Source organism: Lemur catta, chromosome 15, assembly GCF_020740605.2.
Source record: "Lemur catta isolate mLemCat1 chromosome 15, mLemCat1.pri, whole genome shotgun sequence".
Classification (NCBI taxonomy): Eukaryota; Metazoa; Chordata; class Mammalia; order Primates; family Lemuridae; genus Lemur; species Lemur catta.
In genome coordinates this window covers 44,678,396-44,694,011 of record NC_059142.1, presented here as the reverse complement: position 1 = coordinate 44,694,011, position 15,616 = coordinate 44,678,396, and the positions used below count along the sequence as shown (strand labels likewise).

At 35.0% G+C, this 15,616-nt stretch overlaps 1 protein-coding gene across 3 annotated transcripts in view; it reads left to right on the top strand.

Moving 5' to 3' along the window:
• Positions 1-15,616, top strand: part of SMURF2 (SMAD specific E3 ubiquitin protein ligase 2) — a 100,674-nt gene that overhangs the window by 66,001 nt on the left and 19,057 nt on the right. For 2 of the 3 annotated variants that reach the window (XM_045525838.1, XM_045525840.1), the window contains 3 exons: positions 945-1,147; positions 3,419-3,503; positions 8,535-8,693. In XM_045525838.1, coding sequence (XP_045381794.1) covers positions 945-1,147; positions 3,419-3,503; positions 8,535-8,693 — 447 coding nt within the window. The remainder of the gene's footprint in view (positions 1-944; positions 1,148-3,418; positions 3,504-8,534; positions 8,694-15,616) is intronic. The other variant, XM_045525839.1, reaches the window with a different exon arrangement.

Below are 15,616 nucleotides of genomic sequence, written 5' to 3'. Positions count from 1 at the left end.
TGAAGTTGCAGGACCCATTTTTATTATATCTGAGCATAAATGAATTTGTACTTGTGTCAGTGTTTTAAGTGATGCTCATTTCCTTTTAATTCATTTAAACTGCTAAAATTAATTTATACAAGTACAAAAAGTTGACTGTTTTAAATATTAGTTTAAAAATGAACTCTTGATTATTTTATTTTCTAACATCTACAGTAAATTGCAAACTCTTTAAGAGACAAACTATATTCATTCAACAAACATTGAGCTATGTACATATATATGTCAAGCACTAGGTACTTGGACTATTTATAGTAGGGATTAAGCTAGGCAGACTCCCTTTTCAATAAATATTCTAGTGGGAGATGACAGACAAAAACAAGGGTGCAAATAAACAGGAAAAATATCAGAGATAATTGCTGTGCTGAGGAGCTGAGTTGATGCACACTATCAAATAACTGGGTGACTTAGGAGGCAGTAGTAAACTGATTTAAATGACAAAGCCAGGCCTAGGGAGAGTAGGAGAAAAGGATATTCCATATGGAAGGAAGAGTTAACTGCTCTCAGGTAGAATGACCTTGGCAGGTTCAAGGAACAACAGGAAAGGATATCAGTGTGGCAGAAGCAGAGTGGGAGGGAGAATGGTGGGAAATCAGGTCTTGAGAAGTAGGCTGTAACTAGATCAAGTAGTGCTTTGTAAGCCAGTACTCACATCTATAATATATGTGGATTTTATATAAAATAATTTAAATTCATAATTGACATGCTTATCGCTTGGTTGGTTTTCTTTGATGTTTAGAGACTTCAGGCTTGCTTTTAACTCAGAGTTCTTAAAATCATATTTGTAAAAGTTATTCCATTTTCTTATGTGGTAAGTGATTGTTATTGCAGTATATACATTGTCTAGAAAACTGTACTTTTGATATCTAAATTGATAACTATTTTTCCTTGTTAATTTTTAATAGACCGGCATCTGAATATTCTAGTCCTGGCAGACCTCTTAGCTGCTTTGTTGATGAGAACACTCCAATTAGTGGAACAAATGGTGCAACATGTGGACAGTCTTCGGATCCCAGACTGGCAGAGAGGAGAGTCAGGTCACAACGACATAGAAATTACATGAGCAGGACACATTTACATACTCCTCCAGACCTACCAGAAGGCTATGGTATGACAACTAGCAAAGGAAAAATAAAGTGTGGTTTATTGTTTTAGCTTGCTAAGAAAATCAGAAAATCAACTTTAAAAAACGCTTATTAATCTGGGTTTAAGGATTCTGCATGAAAGTAAAAGTAAATGTAAGACCTCCCAACTTTGAAAAATCTTTGAAGTGGTAGAAGACCTACCTAACCAACAGTTAGACCTGGGTAGTCATTTAACCTCAGCTTTTGTGCTCCTTTATAATGAAATGAGATAAATACCTTATCACAGGGGTATTGTGAGGAGCATGTGAGATGATGTTGAGACTGCTTTGTAAATAGGCACTATATAAAGGTAAGGTGATACTTTTATTGATAACGGTAATCTGAAGTCCGATGGCCTACAATCTCATTTTCTAGGCATACATATTTAGAAATTATTTCAAAAGCATATTTCTGGTGGTATTTATATATTTGTATTCTTTATAATTTTAGATTATCTGAGTGATTGGATTGTTGTAAATGATTTAGTCACTTCTGTTTGTATAAAATGATTATAATCTTATATAAATTCCTAGAATTACAGAATTTCATGTGGAAGATGACATGAATCTTCTCCTAGCTGAATACAGAACTTTTAAAATTAATCACATCTTACAATCACTTGTATGTACTATGAACTTGACTGTCCTCTCCTTGCTTACCAAGGTTACATCCTTGCCCTCTTAACACTGACTGTGGATAAACTATTTGGGACTGTGGTGACACCTAATGACCAACATTGGGAATTGCCTCATCTAAGTTTTATTTTGCTCAAGAATATTTTTAAAAAATGTTCTGCAAATGCATGATTCTAATTTTAATTTTAAATGTATTTTAACTATTTAATTAGAAAAAAATTATACATTAACTGTGCTATGCCTCACAGGTTAATTTATAGCACAGTGATTATTGTTATTGACTTGTTATCGGCTTGGGAGACCTAGGTTCATAGTGTGACTTTCCCACATTATACTGAACACATTATTTAACCTCTGCAAGCCTCAAGTTTTATCCTCTATAAAATGGGGAAAATAATGGTACCAACCATGTGCATTTGCAAGAAATAAATTTGTATTTCATATGAAGCACCTGACGTACTGTCTGGCATAGAAGGCACTTAGTAAATTTTAGCTGTTATCAATATTCAGACTTTAGAATAAAGTATGTCTTGCCATTTCTGTTTGAGATTATAAACCAAGCTGTTTGAGTGGGGGTGGTTATACCTTTACAATATTTGTGTGATTGGGATTAAAAAAAAAATTGTACAACCAAAACATACAAGTGGATACCAAGGATGAAATTATTGCTGCTGTCATCTATAACTGATTTTAAACATTTTTATGTTTATAATTTTTAACAGTTTAAAGTTGAAATTTATTGACTTTATAGGTTTATAAACAAATTAAGTTTATACTAATAAATATTAGCCATAGATTTATTTTAAATATTAAAAATTCTCATTAGATTTTCTTTAAGGAAAAGTGATTCTGTTGCTTAAAAAAAAAAAAAGACCATAAAAAAACTGAAGAAACCCTTTTTATAGATTTTTCTTTTCACCCTGGCTTCCCTACTCTCTTCCCCAGAGCTTTGAGTTCAGTTCACCATTGACTTTTTTTTCTCCCCAGTGGGCACACTTACTCTTCAGTCTTCATTCTGACTTTGTTATTTTTCTATCTTTTCCTATTTATGACTGTAGAATTTCTCTCCTGTATGTTGTCTGTTTTGGGGCTCTTTAAGCCCACAGTGTAGTCTTGAGAATACACTTCCGTCCAGAAAAGAGAGAACATAAGTTTTGGTTTAAAATTAGGCATAATAAAAAAGGATTATCAGTCTCTAGACCCTTTGAAAGTTTCTGAAAGTGACCCCCAGTCTTGCCAAAGTCATCCAGCCTCTTCCTTTGAGCCTTTGTTCTTCTCAGTCTCCACATTTAACACATATAAAAGATCATTTCTTTATCTTTTCTTTTGTTTAATTATTGGTATTGTAACAATCTTGTTTTCTTTTTCCATTGCAACATGTTTAGTATTTGAGTCATATTATGAGTTTAATTAGCTTTTATATAACTGGCCTCTGACCCTCATCACCATTTATAAGATTGTTTCCAAGGGACAGAACAAATAGTTTGTAAAGCCATTTTTGTAATGAAATAGATTGGTTATTTGAAGATTTTTCCCTACAGTATATCATCTTAGTATATAGCTGTCTTTATCTGGACATTCTGAATATGTTTTTTTTATTAGTTTTGATTACTTTTACAGAACAGAGGACAACGCAACAAGGTCAGGTGTATTTCTTACATACTCAGACTGGTGTGAGCACATGGCACGATCCAAGAGTGCCTAGGTAAGAACATATCTTAAGTACTCTTTATATCATTGACTATCCATTTTACGTAGGATTTCTTTGGTTTGGTTTTTTCTAAACCTTTAACTTCTAAAAATAGTTTATATAAGAGTTTGGCTCTTTTCTAATAGTCATTTCAGTTTGACGTTTAGTAGAAAGTCTCTAATTTTCTCTGCAATCCCACACTAGATTGCACCCCAGCCTTTTTCCCCTGCTCCCCCTTAAAAAATGGGGTAAAAACATGGGTCTTTTAGGAGTTTGAAAATTGACCTGGGGAAAAACATACCCTTTAAAAAGGGTAGTAGTGGATTGATACTCTTATTTCTGGTTAGGCTTTTTTTTTTTTTAAAGGTTAAAAAAAATTTTAATCATATATAAATGTATTCAGTGTTCTTTTATGTGTTCCTTAATAAAATTTCATATTACTGTAGAAAACAGCCTAATTCAACTCAATTATATTTATTTTAAATACCTAAACTTATATATTTGAACTGCAGGCATTGCATTTACTGATCAAAATGTTATCTTTTAACTTTAAGAGGATGGAACAACACAAATCAATTTAGTGCTTTAATATGTTTTTGATACATTTTAGTATTAAATAATGAATTTTTCAAACATTACTTAGCTATTTTGAGTTATTTCTAATGAACAGGTACAAAGGACCACATAGTCTGGTTGAAGCTGCAAAACTTGAATTCTAAATTAAATTCTAAATCAGCTTTGTATGTGTACATGTACCTTTGTAGGATGAGCATATTTTATATATTAAGCACACTACCTACCTCCTCTGCAAAAAAAAAAAACAAAAACAAACCCAAAAACCAAAATACAGCCCTTCCAAACTCAAAACAGCCCACAGAAGGTTTGGAGATCTTTTTCCTGCCTAAAGCTTATACTCAGTGTATTTGAATCAAAAACAGATGTGACTAGCTAATCTTAGGTTGCTTTGATACTCTCTATTTATAAATAAAACTATCATAATGAAAATGTTTTACTACCTTGTTATAGAGCTTAATTAGCATCCTTTGAGGGTGGCAACCAAGAGAATGTACTATCATTAATTACTCTATCAAGGTTGTCAGTTCTGTGTCTTGGCAGTATAAGCTGTTAGTTTTTGAAAAGTAGTGGGGAGGGTATTTTACATTTGTTGTTGTTTTTTTTTTTTTTTTTTTTTTTTGAGACAGAGTCTCACTTTGTTGCCCGGGCTAGAGTGAGTGCCGTGGCATCAGCCTAGCTCACAGCAACCTCAAACTCCTGGGCTTAAGCGATCCTACTGCCTCAGCCTCCCGAGTAGCTGGGACTACAGGCATGTGCCACCATGCCCAGCTAATTTTTTCTATATATTTTTTTAGTTGTCCAGATAATTTATTTCTGTTTTTAGTAGAGACAGGGTCTCGCTCAGGCTGGTCTCGAACTCCTGACCTCGAGCGATCCACCTGCCTCGGCCTCCGACGAGAGGGCTAGGATTACAAGCATGAGCCACCGGGCCCTGGCCCTACATTTGTTTTTTAAGCTTACTAAAAAAATCCAAGGGCCTAACTTTTAGAAATCAGAGTTTTGTTATATAAATTATGTAAAAAATATTTTGGCATCTGTTTATCAAGTTGAAGGTCAACAATAAGCTTTTCTTTAAAACTATTAAAAATCAAGGATGGGCACAGTGGCTCACACTTACAGTCTCAGTACTTTGGGAGGCTGAACTGGGAGGATCACTTAAGGCCAGGAGTTCGAGACTAGTGTGAGCAACATAGTGAGACCCTATCCCTACAAAAAATAAAAAAAACTAGCCAGCATGGTGGCATGCATCTGTAGTCACAGCTACCCAGGAGGCTGAGGCTTGAGTCCAGGAGTTTGAGGCTGTAGTGAGCTATGATTGTGCCACTGCACTCCAGCCTGGGCAACAGAGTGAGACCCTATCTCAAAAAAATAAACTAATATTAATTAAAAAATATAAAATTACTAAAAATCATTCATAGGAAACGTATAGAAAAATTATTATTTCTTACTAAATGGTGTACAATAGTGAGAAAGTTGACCTTGAGTTATCTATTGAAAGAATAGTGTGTAAACTGGCAACAGAAGTTGAAATTGAGATAGATTTCAGCACTGTTGTTGGTAATAGGCTCTTGTTCTTGAGGAGACGTGTCAGTTTTTCATTAATGACTTAGGGATTTCTAGAAAGGTTTAAGAATATCTCATGTTGAGTATGGATACGTATTTTGAATAATGACTATGAAGTAATGGTCTGGATTATTTTTTGTTTTCTTGTTCTCTATGCCCCAAATTATCTTAAAAATTTGTATCTTTTGGGGGATCCTTTAGCAAACATGCTTTTTATATGGAGAATCTTTTATCAAAGCAGACTATAAATATTTAGAGTCTATTAAAATATCATCACTATTCAAAGGCATTTATAAAATTGCAATAAATCAGACTCTTTAAAACAAACTGTATTTAAAGATATGTAGTATGCTTAATCCCATTTCATCATGTTTTGCATTTCTCTTTAAAACAATGATTAATGCCTTGTTATTCATTATATTGCATACTAACTGTAGTCTTGAGATACAGATCTGTATTTTTATGGCTGTATAACATTCCATTTTTCTTTAATCAGTTTCCAGTTAGACATAAAGATTACTTCCAGTTTTTTGCTTTTATCAATGCTTTAGCACTCTCCCTATATGACTTTAGATTTATAAAATTCTAAATAAAATGATATAAAAGCAAATTCTGCATTATATCAGTAGAATTATTCATTCTTTGATTTCAGTAATTGTTTTTCATTTCTAAAAGTTCCATTAAAAAATTCTATCTATTCATTCCTAATAATCTCTCATTGGTAGGTCATCTTTGTGATTATACCTTTTTATTTTTTTAAACATTACATATCATAGCTATTCTCTCTTTTTGGTCTCTGACAGTACATGGGAGACTAATTCTGTGGTTTATTGTTCCTACTGACTCTGTCATAGTGGCTTTCCTTTCTGAAGTGTTTGGTTTTCTTTGATTATGAGTTTATTGTTTGATCCAACTAATTAAGTTGGAATTCTGTGGACCTAAAGTAGGAATTTAGGAAGTTTTCCTGGAATCACTTCATCCCCCCTTTGAGTTCTCAGCTTAGTGAGGAAGTTCCAGGTTTCCTTTCCCAGCCTTGCTGCTGGTCTGCCCCTCGGCCTGCCTGCCACTCATGTACCAGCTCCATTCAGTTCACTGTTTTTGAGGAGGATATTTGGAACTCTCCCTTACCTCTTTTGAGACTAGCAGTGTCTCAAATAGTGTGTTTTGCCCCCTAAGCTTTAGTTCTATAGCAGGAGAGTCTCCTGGAGCACCCATAGCAGTAGTCAAAATCACTGCTTCAACAAATCTGAGTGCCGGTATGTGCCCATCATTGTGTTTTACTGTGATCACTAAGAGATTATTTCAGGAAAAATTTTTTTCTGGTTTAATGTTTAAAACATGATTTTGATGAAATTTGTCATTATTTATAATTATCTGTTACAGTTTAAATTTACATTAGGATCGGTCACGGTGTCTCACTACTATAATCCTAGCACTTGTGGAGGCTGAGGCCCAGGAGGATTGCTTAAGGCCAGGAGTTCGAGACCAGCCTAAGCAAGAGCGAGACCCCCAGCTCTACAAAAAATAGAAAAAATTAGCTAGCATAGTGGCACGCACCTGTAGTCCCAGCTACTCAGGAGGGTGAGGCAGGAGAATTGCTTAAGCCTAGGAGTTTGAGGTTGCAGTGAGCTGTGATGACACCACGGCACTCTAGCCAGGGCAACAGAGCAAGACTCTGTCTCAAAAAAATAAATAAGTAAATTTACATTAGACATGCTGCATTTTATTTTATTTTTTTTTAAAATGAGGACCACAAAACAGTTTTTACTGTCTTAGGTGTTTGAGTTTCTTTGGTCAGAGTATGTCATTTCTTTGGTATTTACAGATGGATCTGATAGCCTAAAATGTTCATTTAGGGCTGGAAATGACCTGAGCATATCATACGTTTTTATACACTGCCTCAGTGGGGTCACTGATGGCAGTGACTTTACTCTCTCAGTGGATGACAACAGCAACTTCAACACTTTGGAAGCGTCACTCTGGAAGATTCTGTTCTAACAGTGTGGAGGATAAAAATTTGCAATCCTATTCCCCGTTTATTATAAAGAATATAACTCAGGAACAGCTAAGTGGAAGCAATGCTTAGGGCAAGGTATGGAGGGCAGGGCAAGGAGCCTTGATGCCCTCTCTGGGTGCACCACCTTGTACCATCACCTCAGTGTGTTCACCAACTTGGAAGCTCCTTATTTCGTTCTTTGAGATCCTAAAATCCTGCCCTTACATATAGTATAGAGAGACATTTTATGTAAGAATGTAATGGTTTTTGGTTCATTAAAGGTCTTTTAGCTCTTTTTATAGTGGCAGTCACCCTTAGAGCATTATTCCTTAGGTGTCTTAAACAAGTTCTTCATTCACTAGTGTTACATATTTCAGAATTCAAAATGGAGCAGTTATCCTTTAAAAAATATACTGTGACATAATTTCAGTAACATTTCTAGTTTTGCTTTGTTGTAGAGCTTAAAATTAATCATGGAATGGACATTTATTTGCACAAATTTTATGGTATAGTAAAGAAAAATGATTGAAGGGAAATTTTAGAAAACTAATTCCTTATATCACTGACACTTATAAAACAATATTTTCTGTCAAACAAGTATTGAAATACAGTTTATGTTGGCAGATGTTATGATTGCTTTTATATTAATTTAAAATCTGTACTACATTAAAACCTAGGAACTTACAAAAAGTGTAGGGTATGTGATAAGTTTTTCTAAGCCATTTATAGATTGAGTTTTGAATATGTGAGTTTGTTAAGCTATTGGGAATTGAAGATTCCAGCTGAACATCTCAAATTTCTGAAACAATACATTTTCTCAGTCTTCATGGAATTGTTCTGTGTCATTTACACTTGCTTGGCCCAGCAGGCCCAGCAATGAGGTATTTTTTATTTTATATTTGTTTTTGCAGGGATCTTAGCAACATCAATTGTGAAGAGCTTGGTCCATTGCCTCCTGGATGGGAGATCCGTAATACCGCAACAGGCAGAGTTTATTTCGTTGACCATAACAACAGAACAACACAATTTACAGATCCTCGGCTCTCTGCTAACTTGCATTTAGTTTTAAAGTAAGTTTTTGAAACAATACATGTTAAAATGTGAGTCTGAACAAGAGGAAACTGATAGGTGCTTTTTATAATAAATGTGAAAGAACATCTGTTCTCCAATTATAATTTACTTTTGTTGAGTAAAATTTTATGTAACAGTGTGACAAATTTTACTCTGATATGAATATTGTAATTTAAACTCACTGTGTTCCTGTGTGTAGGAACCAGTCCTGAAATGGTAGGAAAAGAGTATGTATCAAAGGTGCATAATCAAGAGAGCCTTTTACAGAGGCAATAGCTTGGCAGGCGAAGTAGAAGTTGAACAGGCTAATTTTGTGTTGCCATTGTAACACAAAATTATTAATATTAATGGCTAAGACTTCAATAGCACTTATTATGTGCCAGGTGTTCTTTGTAATTTACATATTAGCAATTTTCATCCTCAGAAAAAATTCTGTGTTAGTTAATGCCATTTTTATAGATGAGAAAACAGGCATAGAGGTTAAGCGACTTCCCATAGGTCACCGGGCGGGCAGTAAGTGATCAAGCTGACTTCAAACCCAGGCACTCTGGCTTCAGTCTGCTGTTAAACCACTATCCTGAGCATTGTTGTATATTATTTGCATCCTTTGCATTCCTTTTCTGTCTAGCTGCTTAAGTTTTTCTAACTCCGTTACTTATTGGCATTGCCTTCTAAGGAAGAGGAGAAGAAAAGAGAGAAAAGGAAACTTCATCACCAAGCAAAGTAGCAAAGTATCTTTTTCAACAGTTCCTGCAAAAACACTGACAGTGGCATAGCAACAAGGGTTTTAGGCTAAGAATCTGGAGAACAAGGTTCACTGTGACGCCCAATAATTCACTTTAGCTTCTCTAAATGAATGATGATATTACCTGCTCTACCTTTCTCATTCATTTTTTGTAAAGTTCTCAGGTATGTTAAAATGTTAAAAACAAACAAAACAGTACTATAAGATGACTTTTGAAAATATCCTTGTTTTGTTAATCTTTTTGGAGCTAGCTTAAGTAAAGCAAAAAATTTAAATGAGAACTGTACCAATTGTTAGGATAACAGGAGAAAGCATTTTTAAAATATATATCTTTGGTTCCTTCTTTGAAATATATATAGTTATACTGGCAGTCTCATTATGTCAATAGATCTCAGCTTATTGTGGATAGAAGATCCTAAAACCTTGGTTAAAAATGAGGGTCACTAGTATTTAAAAGCCTTACAATGAGTAAGCAGCTGAAGAAACACAGAGAAGTGTGGACTATTTCTGTGCATTAGGATCAACAGCCTAGATAGCAAAATAAGTATGGTCTGCAGTCTACACTTTGAGTAACACTACTCTGGGGTATTTGCCTAGTGGTAGAATTGCTACATCATAGAATATTTTTATCTTCAACTTTAGTATGTAAGGGTGTATTCTCTATAGTAGCTATACCAATTTAGTCCTTTACCAGCAGTATATGAATTCCTGTTGCTCTAGAATCTTGCCAGCACTTGGCATTTTTGGACTTAAAATTTTTTTTGCCAGTCTGATGATGATTAATGGTATCTCATTGTGACTTTAATTTGAATTTGCCTAATTACTGATGAGGTTGAGCACCTTTTCATAGGTTTATTGACCATTTGGATTTCCTGTTTTTGTGAAGATGTGTCTTCACATCTTTTGACTATTGTCTGTTGATAATGAACAGCTTTTCATTGGTCTACTTGACCAATTGTATCAACTCTTATGAGAATTGTTTATATCTTTTGCCCATTTTTCTAGTGTTTTCTTTATATTTTAAAATTTTAAGTATAGATGAGTGTTTTTAATACATTTATAATTTTGCCTTTTACAGTAAACTCTTTAACCCATCTGGATTTTACTTTTGTGCATGGATTTTTGTAAGTGGCATATGGGGGCAACTAATTGGAATTTGGGGTGAAAAGGAGTAAATGAGATGTTGAAGCTCTCTACAGAGTGCTTTTGTTTTAGTTTTTTGTATCATTTTTTTACCTTTCTGCTTCCCCTCCTAGACTTTGAATTACTTAAGAAGAGGACCCATATCCCATTTATTTTTGCTTCTTTAGTATATAACATACCCAAGTACTTGGCAAATGTATAACGACAATGAAGAGCCAGAAGGGCTCTTTCGGAGGCCCAGAGAAGCTCCAAGAGGTGGTTGTGTACTTTGTTTACCTCCTGCCCTCAGGATCATCTCTTTAGGTAACAGGAGTTTGCCTTGATGTTGCCAGTGGAACATTTCAGTAGAACAGTTATAGATCTTCTGTCTTTTGGCTGAAGAGTTAGTTGTAGTAAGTAACTGAACAAAAATTAATGTTCTGAAGGAAGGACTACGAGTGAGATGGTGAGAAATGTTTGTTGCCTTTTCTGAATGTTGGAATAACTGACAGGAAGTAATTTGAAGAACATTTGACTATTTTCTTAAAATTATTATTTTCCAATTCTGTTTATTAGTTTGCATTAATATGGCCAACATTTGCTTTACCTCACAGCTTTATGGATATATATACTTTTTTTGAGACGGAGTCTCACTCTGTTGACCAGGCTAGGGTGCCGTGGTGTCAGCCTAGCTCACAGCAACCTCAAACTCCTAGGCTCAAGCAATCCTTCTGCCTCAGCCTCCCGAGTAGCTGGGACTACAGGCATGTGCCACCATGCTGGAGTAATTTTTTCTATATATTTTTAGTTGTCCAGCTAATTTCTTTCTATTTTTTTTAGTAGAGACAGGGTCTTGCTCTTGCTCAGGCTGGTCTCGAACTCCTGAGCTCAAAGGATCCACGCACCTTGGCCTCCCAGAGTGTTAGGATTACAGGCGTGAGCCACTGTGCCCAGCCCTTTATGGATATTGATAGTTAAAAAGTTTTCACTTGGAAATTTATTTTTGTATTGAAGTATTATTTTGCTGCTCTCTTCAATATCTTTGACTTGTAAATTTTTGTGCCATGAAGAAGCATAAGCATTTGTATATCTGTTTTTTTAAGGACAAAATTTCAGAACTGTAACTGCTAGTGTCATCAGTAAAATCTCTAACCTGATAAATCTTTCCTGGGTTTTATATTCATGTTGTATTAGACAAAAATACATAAAAATTATTTTATATGCAGCATTAAAGTTTTTATCATAATTAAAAGTGATAAGACTTAGATTTTATTCAGACATGGTATAAAACCTAATATGTGGAACTGAATTTATTACATTGAGATATAAAAAACTACTTTAACCTTGAATTGCAGTTTTAAAAAGAGAGTCATAAGGCACAAGTGTTAAAAAGTTAATTTATTAATCCTTACCAGGATATGTTGGATAGAAGTTACTTTTTTCCATTAATGTTTTATTTCTATTTTAAGAGATTTTTAAGTTTTGGGATATTTTTTAGATGAGTGTTAGCAGAGTTTTGAATCTATGTATGCTGTCAAATATATTGTTACCTTATTTGATAGATCTAATATGGTTTTTATTGGTTTTCTCTCTGTGGAATATTTTTTTCGGGCAAAAAATGTTATTAGAGTATAAGTTGTTATTATCAGGCTAATTCTGAATTGATTGAAATTAGTTTAACCCTTAGTCTGAATTTTAGGGTGCTATGATGTATGGATTATGTTTTTATATAACATTCACAGGTATTTTTAGATTACTTTGAGTTTTAGCTAGTGTTCTCCTGTTTCAGCATTTTTAGGAAATGGGAGATGCTGGTAGCGTTGTAATCACGTAGAGGGTGCTTACCTGAGCCAGATAAAGATGTGGTGGGGCAAACTGTTCTAGAGAGGAATATAGTAGTCAAACTAAGAAGAATTGAGAATTAATATTTTGGGAGGAAGCAACAAGAGAAGTTACTACTTATTAATAGAAGTGTATGCTAGGCCTCTGATAACATAAATGCGTGTTTTAGGACATCATGTTTGACTTTTTTAAAAAAGCGTTTCTTATGCAGATGCATTTATCTCCCTCAGCCCTTACCTCTTATATGAATCCCTCATGTAATGTTATTGTCATCATTCTCTTCAAAGGAATGTTTTTGATGTTCTGAAGATTGTGCAAAGCCTCAGCATATAATCTGTCAATGGCAGGGCACAGTGTTGTTAAACTACTGCAAGACATTGTCACTAGGGTTCAATAAATAACTTTGCCAAGGCGGCATATTCTTCTACAAAATCATTTTTAGTCAGTTTTTAAATTTCTCGTACTTTGAAAAGCATGATTTTTTTAACCCAGTTAACTATCTTAGTAGTAGTTATAATAACTAACATTTACAATGCACTTCTTATGCTTTGAGTGCTGGTTAAGCACCATCTCATGTCATCTGCATTGCAATCCTAGGCTGCTTCCCTCTCACCAGTGAGAAAAATGAAGCTTCATGTAGTTACATAACTTGTTCAGAGGTACATAAAAATTTGCTAGAGCTGGGATTTGAACCCGGTCAATCTGACTATGAAAGTTTTTTTACCCGCTTCTTGTTTTGATTCCTTTAACACTATTTCCCTTCCTTTGACTGACATTGTAGGAAACTTATTTTTTTTTGGTAAATGATGACTGTGGCAAGGGGTTTACAATTTGAGTCTTTCCTCTGTTTATCAGATTCACTTGATTTCAAGAAAATCATTCGATTGCTTGATTATGTCTCTGGACATTGGCAGAGGCCTTAAAGGGTAGCAGAGCAGCACCCCCACTATTTCCTGGCTGGCACTGACATCGGCTCTTACATAACTGTCCGTTGCACCCTGGCACACATAAAGAGATGAGCCACATTATTGGGTAGTTAGATTTTTTCCCTGAGTGCATCAGAAGCGATAGTTCCAGGATAGCTGCATCCATCCCAGAAGGATTTTCTGTCAGTTTTGTCCTTCAGCTTTAAGCCGCCTTTTCCATTTGCAGATCTTAGAGACAGTCTGTTATCCAAGGCTTTGTGAATAGGCTTGATGTCCCTGGATTTTTTTTAATTAGCCTTATTGAAATATAATTGACATACAATAAGCTGAATATTTAAAGTGTGCAGTTTAAGTTTTCACGTAGTCTATACCTGTGAAACCATCACCACAATGAAGCTAGTTGAACATATCCATCACCCCCAAATGCTTTCTCCTGCCCCTTTGTCATTTCTCCTCCTGTCCCTCCTTGTGGGGCTTCCACCCTGTATTAGTTTCCCAGGGCTGTTGTAACAAAATACCACAGACTGGATGTCTCAAAACAACAGAAATTCATTCTCTTACATTCTGGAGGCTAGTAAGGCGGTCAGCAGGGTTGGTTCCTTCTGGAGACTCTGAGGGGAGAATCTGTTCCATGACTTTCTCTTAGCTTCTGGTGGTTTCTGGAAAACTTGGTGTTCTGGCTTTTAGACCTGTCACTCCAGTCTTTGTCTTCTGTCTTCCCATAGTCTTCTTTCCTGTATGTCCACATCTAAAATTTCCTCTTATAAGGACACTGCCTGTTGGATTTAAGGCCACTCTAATCCAGGATGTGATCTCTTCTTAACTTGATCATATCTGCAAAGACCCTATTTCCAAATAAGGTCACATTCACAGGTACCACAGTTGGAACTTCAAAATATATTTTGGGGGATACAATTCAACCCACAAAATACCCCATCCTCAGCCAACACTGATCTGCTTTCTGTCACTGTATATTAGATTGCATTTTCTAGAGTTTTATATAAACAGAATCATATGTTATGGGCTCTTTTTTGTTTTATTTTTCTTTCATTTTTCTTTTTCTATGGTATTTTTGTTACAGCATGTTTGGTTTCTTATACCCACATAATTTTGAGATTTGTCCCTGTTGCATGTGTAGTTCATTTCTTTTCATTGTTGGTGGTATTCCATTGTAAGAATATTATCACAATGTGTTCATCCATCTATTGATGGGCATTTGGGTTGTTACCAATGTTTGACTATGACAAATACAACTATGATGAACATTTATGTACAAGTCTTTGTATGGAAATAAATACCTAGGAGGAGAATGGCTGAATCATGTGACAGAGTTATGGTTAACCTTTAAAGAAACTATCAGATTGTTTTTCAAAGTGTGTGTGCCATTTTATATTCCCACCAGTAGTGTATGAGACTTTCAGTTGCTCCATATCGTTACTAATACTTGGTATGGTTAATCTTGTTAATTTTAGATGTTTTAATAGGTATATAGTGGTATCTCATTCTGGTTTTAATTTCCATTTCTCTAATGACTAATGATGTGCTGAAAGTATCTTTCATGTGGATTTGCCATCCATGTGTCATCTTTGGTGAAATTCCCCTCCCACCACCCTTTTAAATTGAGCTGCTTGGTTTTTATTGTTGAGTTTTGATAGTTCTTTAGATATTTAGATGTCAGATATGTGCTTTCCAAAGATTTTCTCCTAGTCCATGACTTGTCTTTTCATTTTAACAATGTCTTTTGAAAAACAGATTTTCTTTAAAATTTTGATGAAGTTCAATTTACCCATTCTTTTATGTACTGTGCTTTTGCTGTTGTATCTAAGAAATCATACATTGCTTAACACAGGTCATAAAAAATTTTCTCCTGTGTTTAGAAGTTTTGTGGCTTTAGGTTTTACATTGAGATCTGTGATTCATTTTGAGTTTTTGTGTCTGGTGTGAGATACACAGAAGTTTGTTTATTTTTATTTTTTGAGACAGTCTCGCTGTCACTTTGGCTAGAGTGCAGTGGCACGCATCATCGTAGCTCACTGCAGCTTCAAACTCCTGGCTCAAGTGATCCTCCTATCTCAGCCTCCTGAGTAGCTGGGACTACAGGCAGGTCTTGAACTCCTGAGCTCAAGTGATCCTCCCACCTCAGCCTCCCAGAGTGCTAGGATTACAGGCGAGAGCTGCCACACTCTGCCTCATTTGTAATAGATAGAATTATACAATTGTTTATGGAATACTTTTATTCATATTCTGTTTTGATTTTGTGTGTATAAAAAACACCTGTCTCTATTAT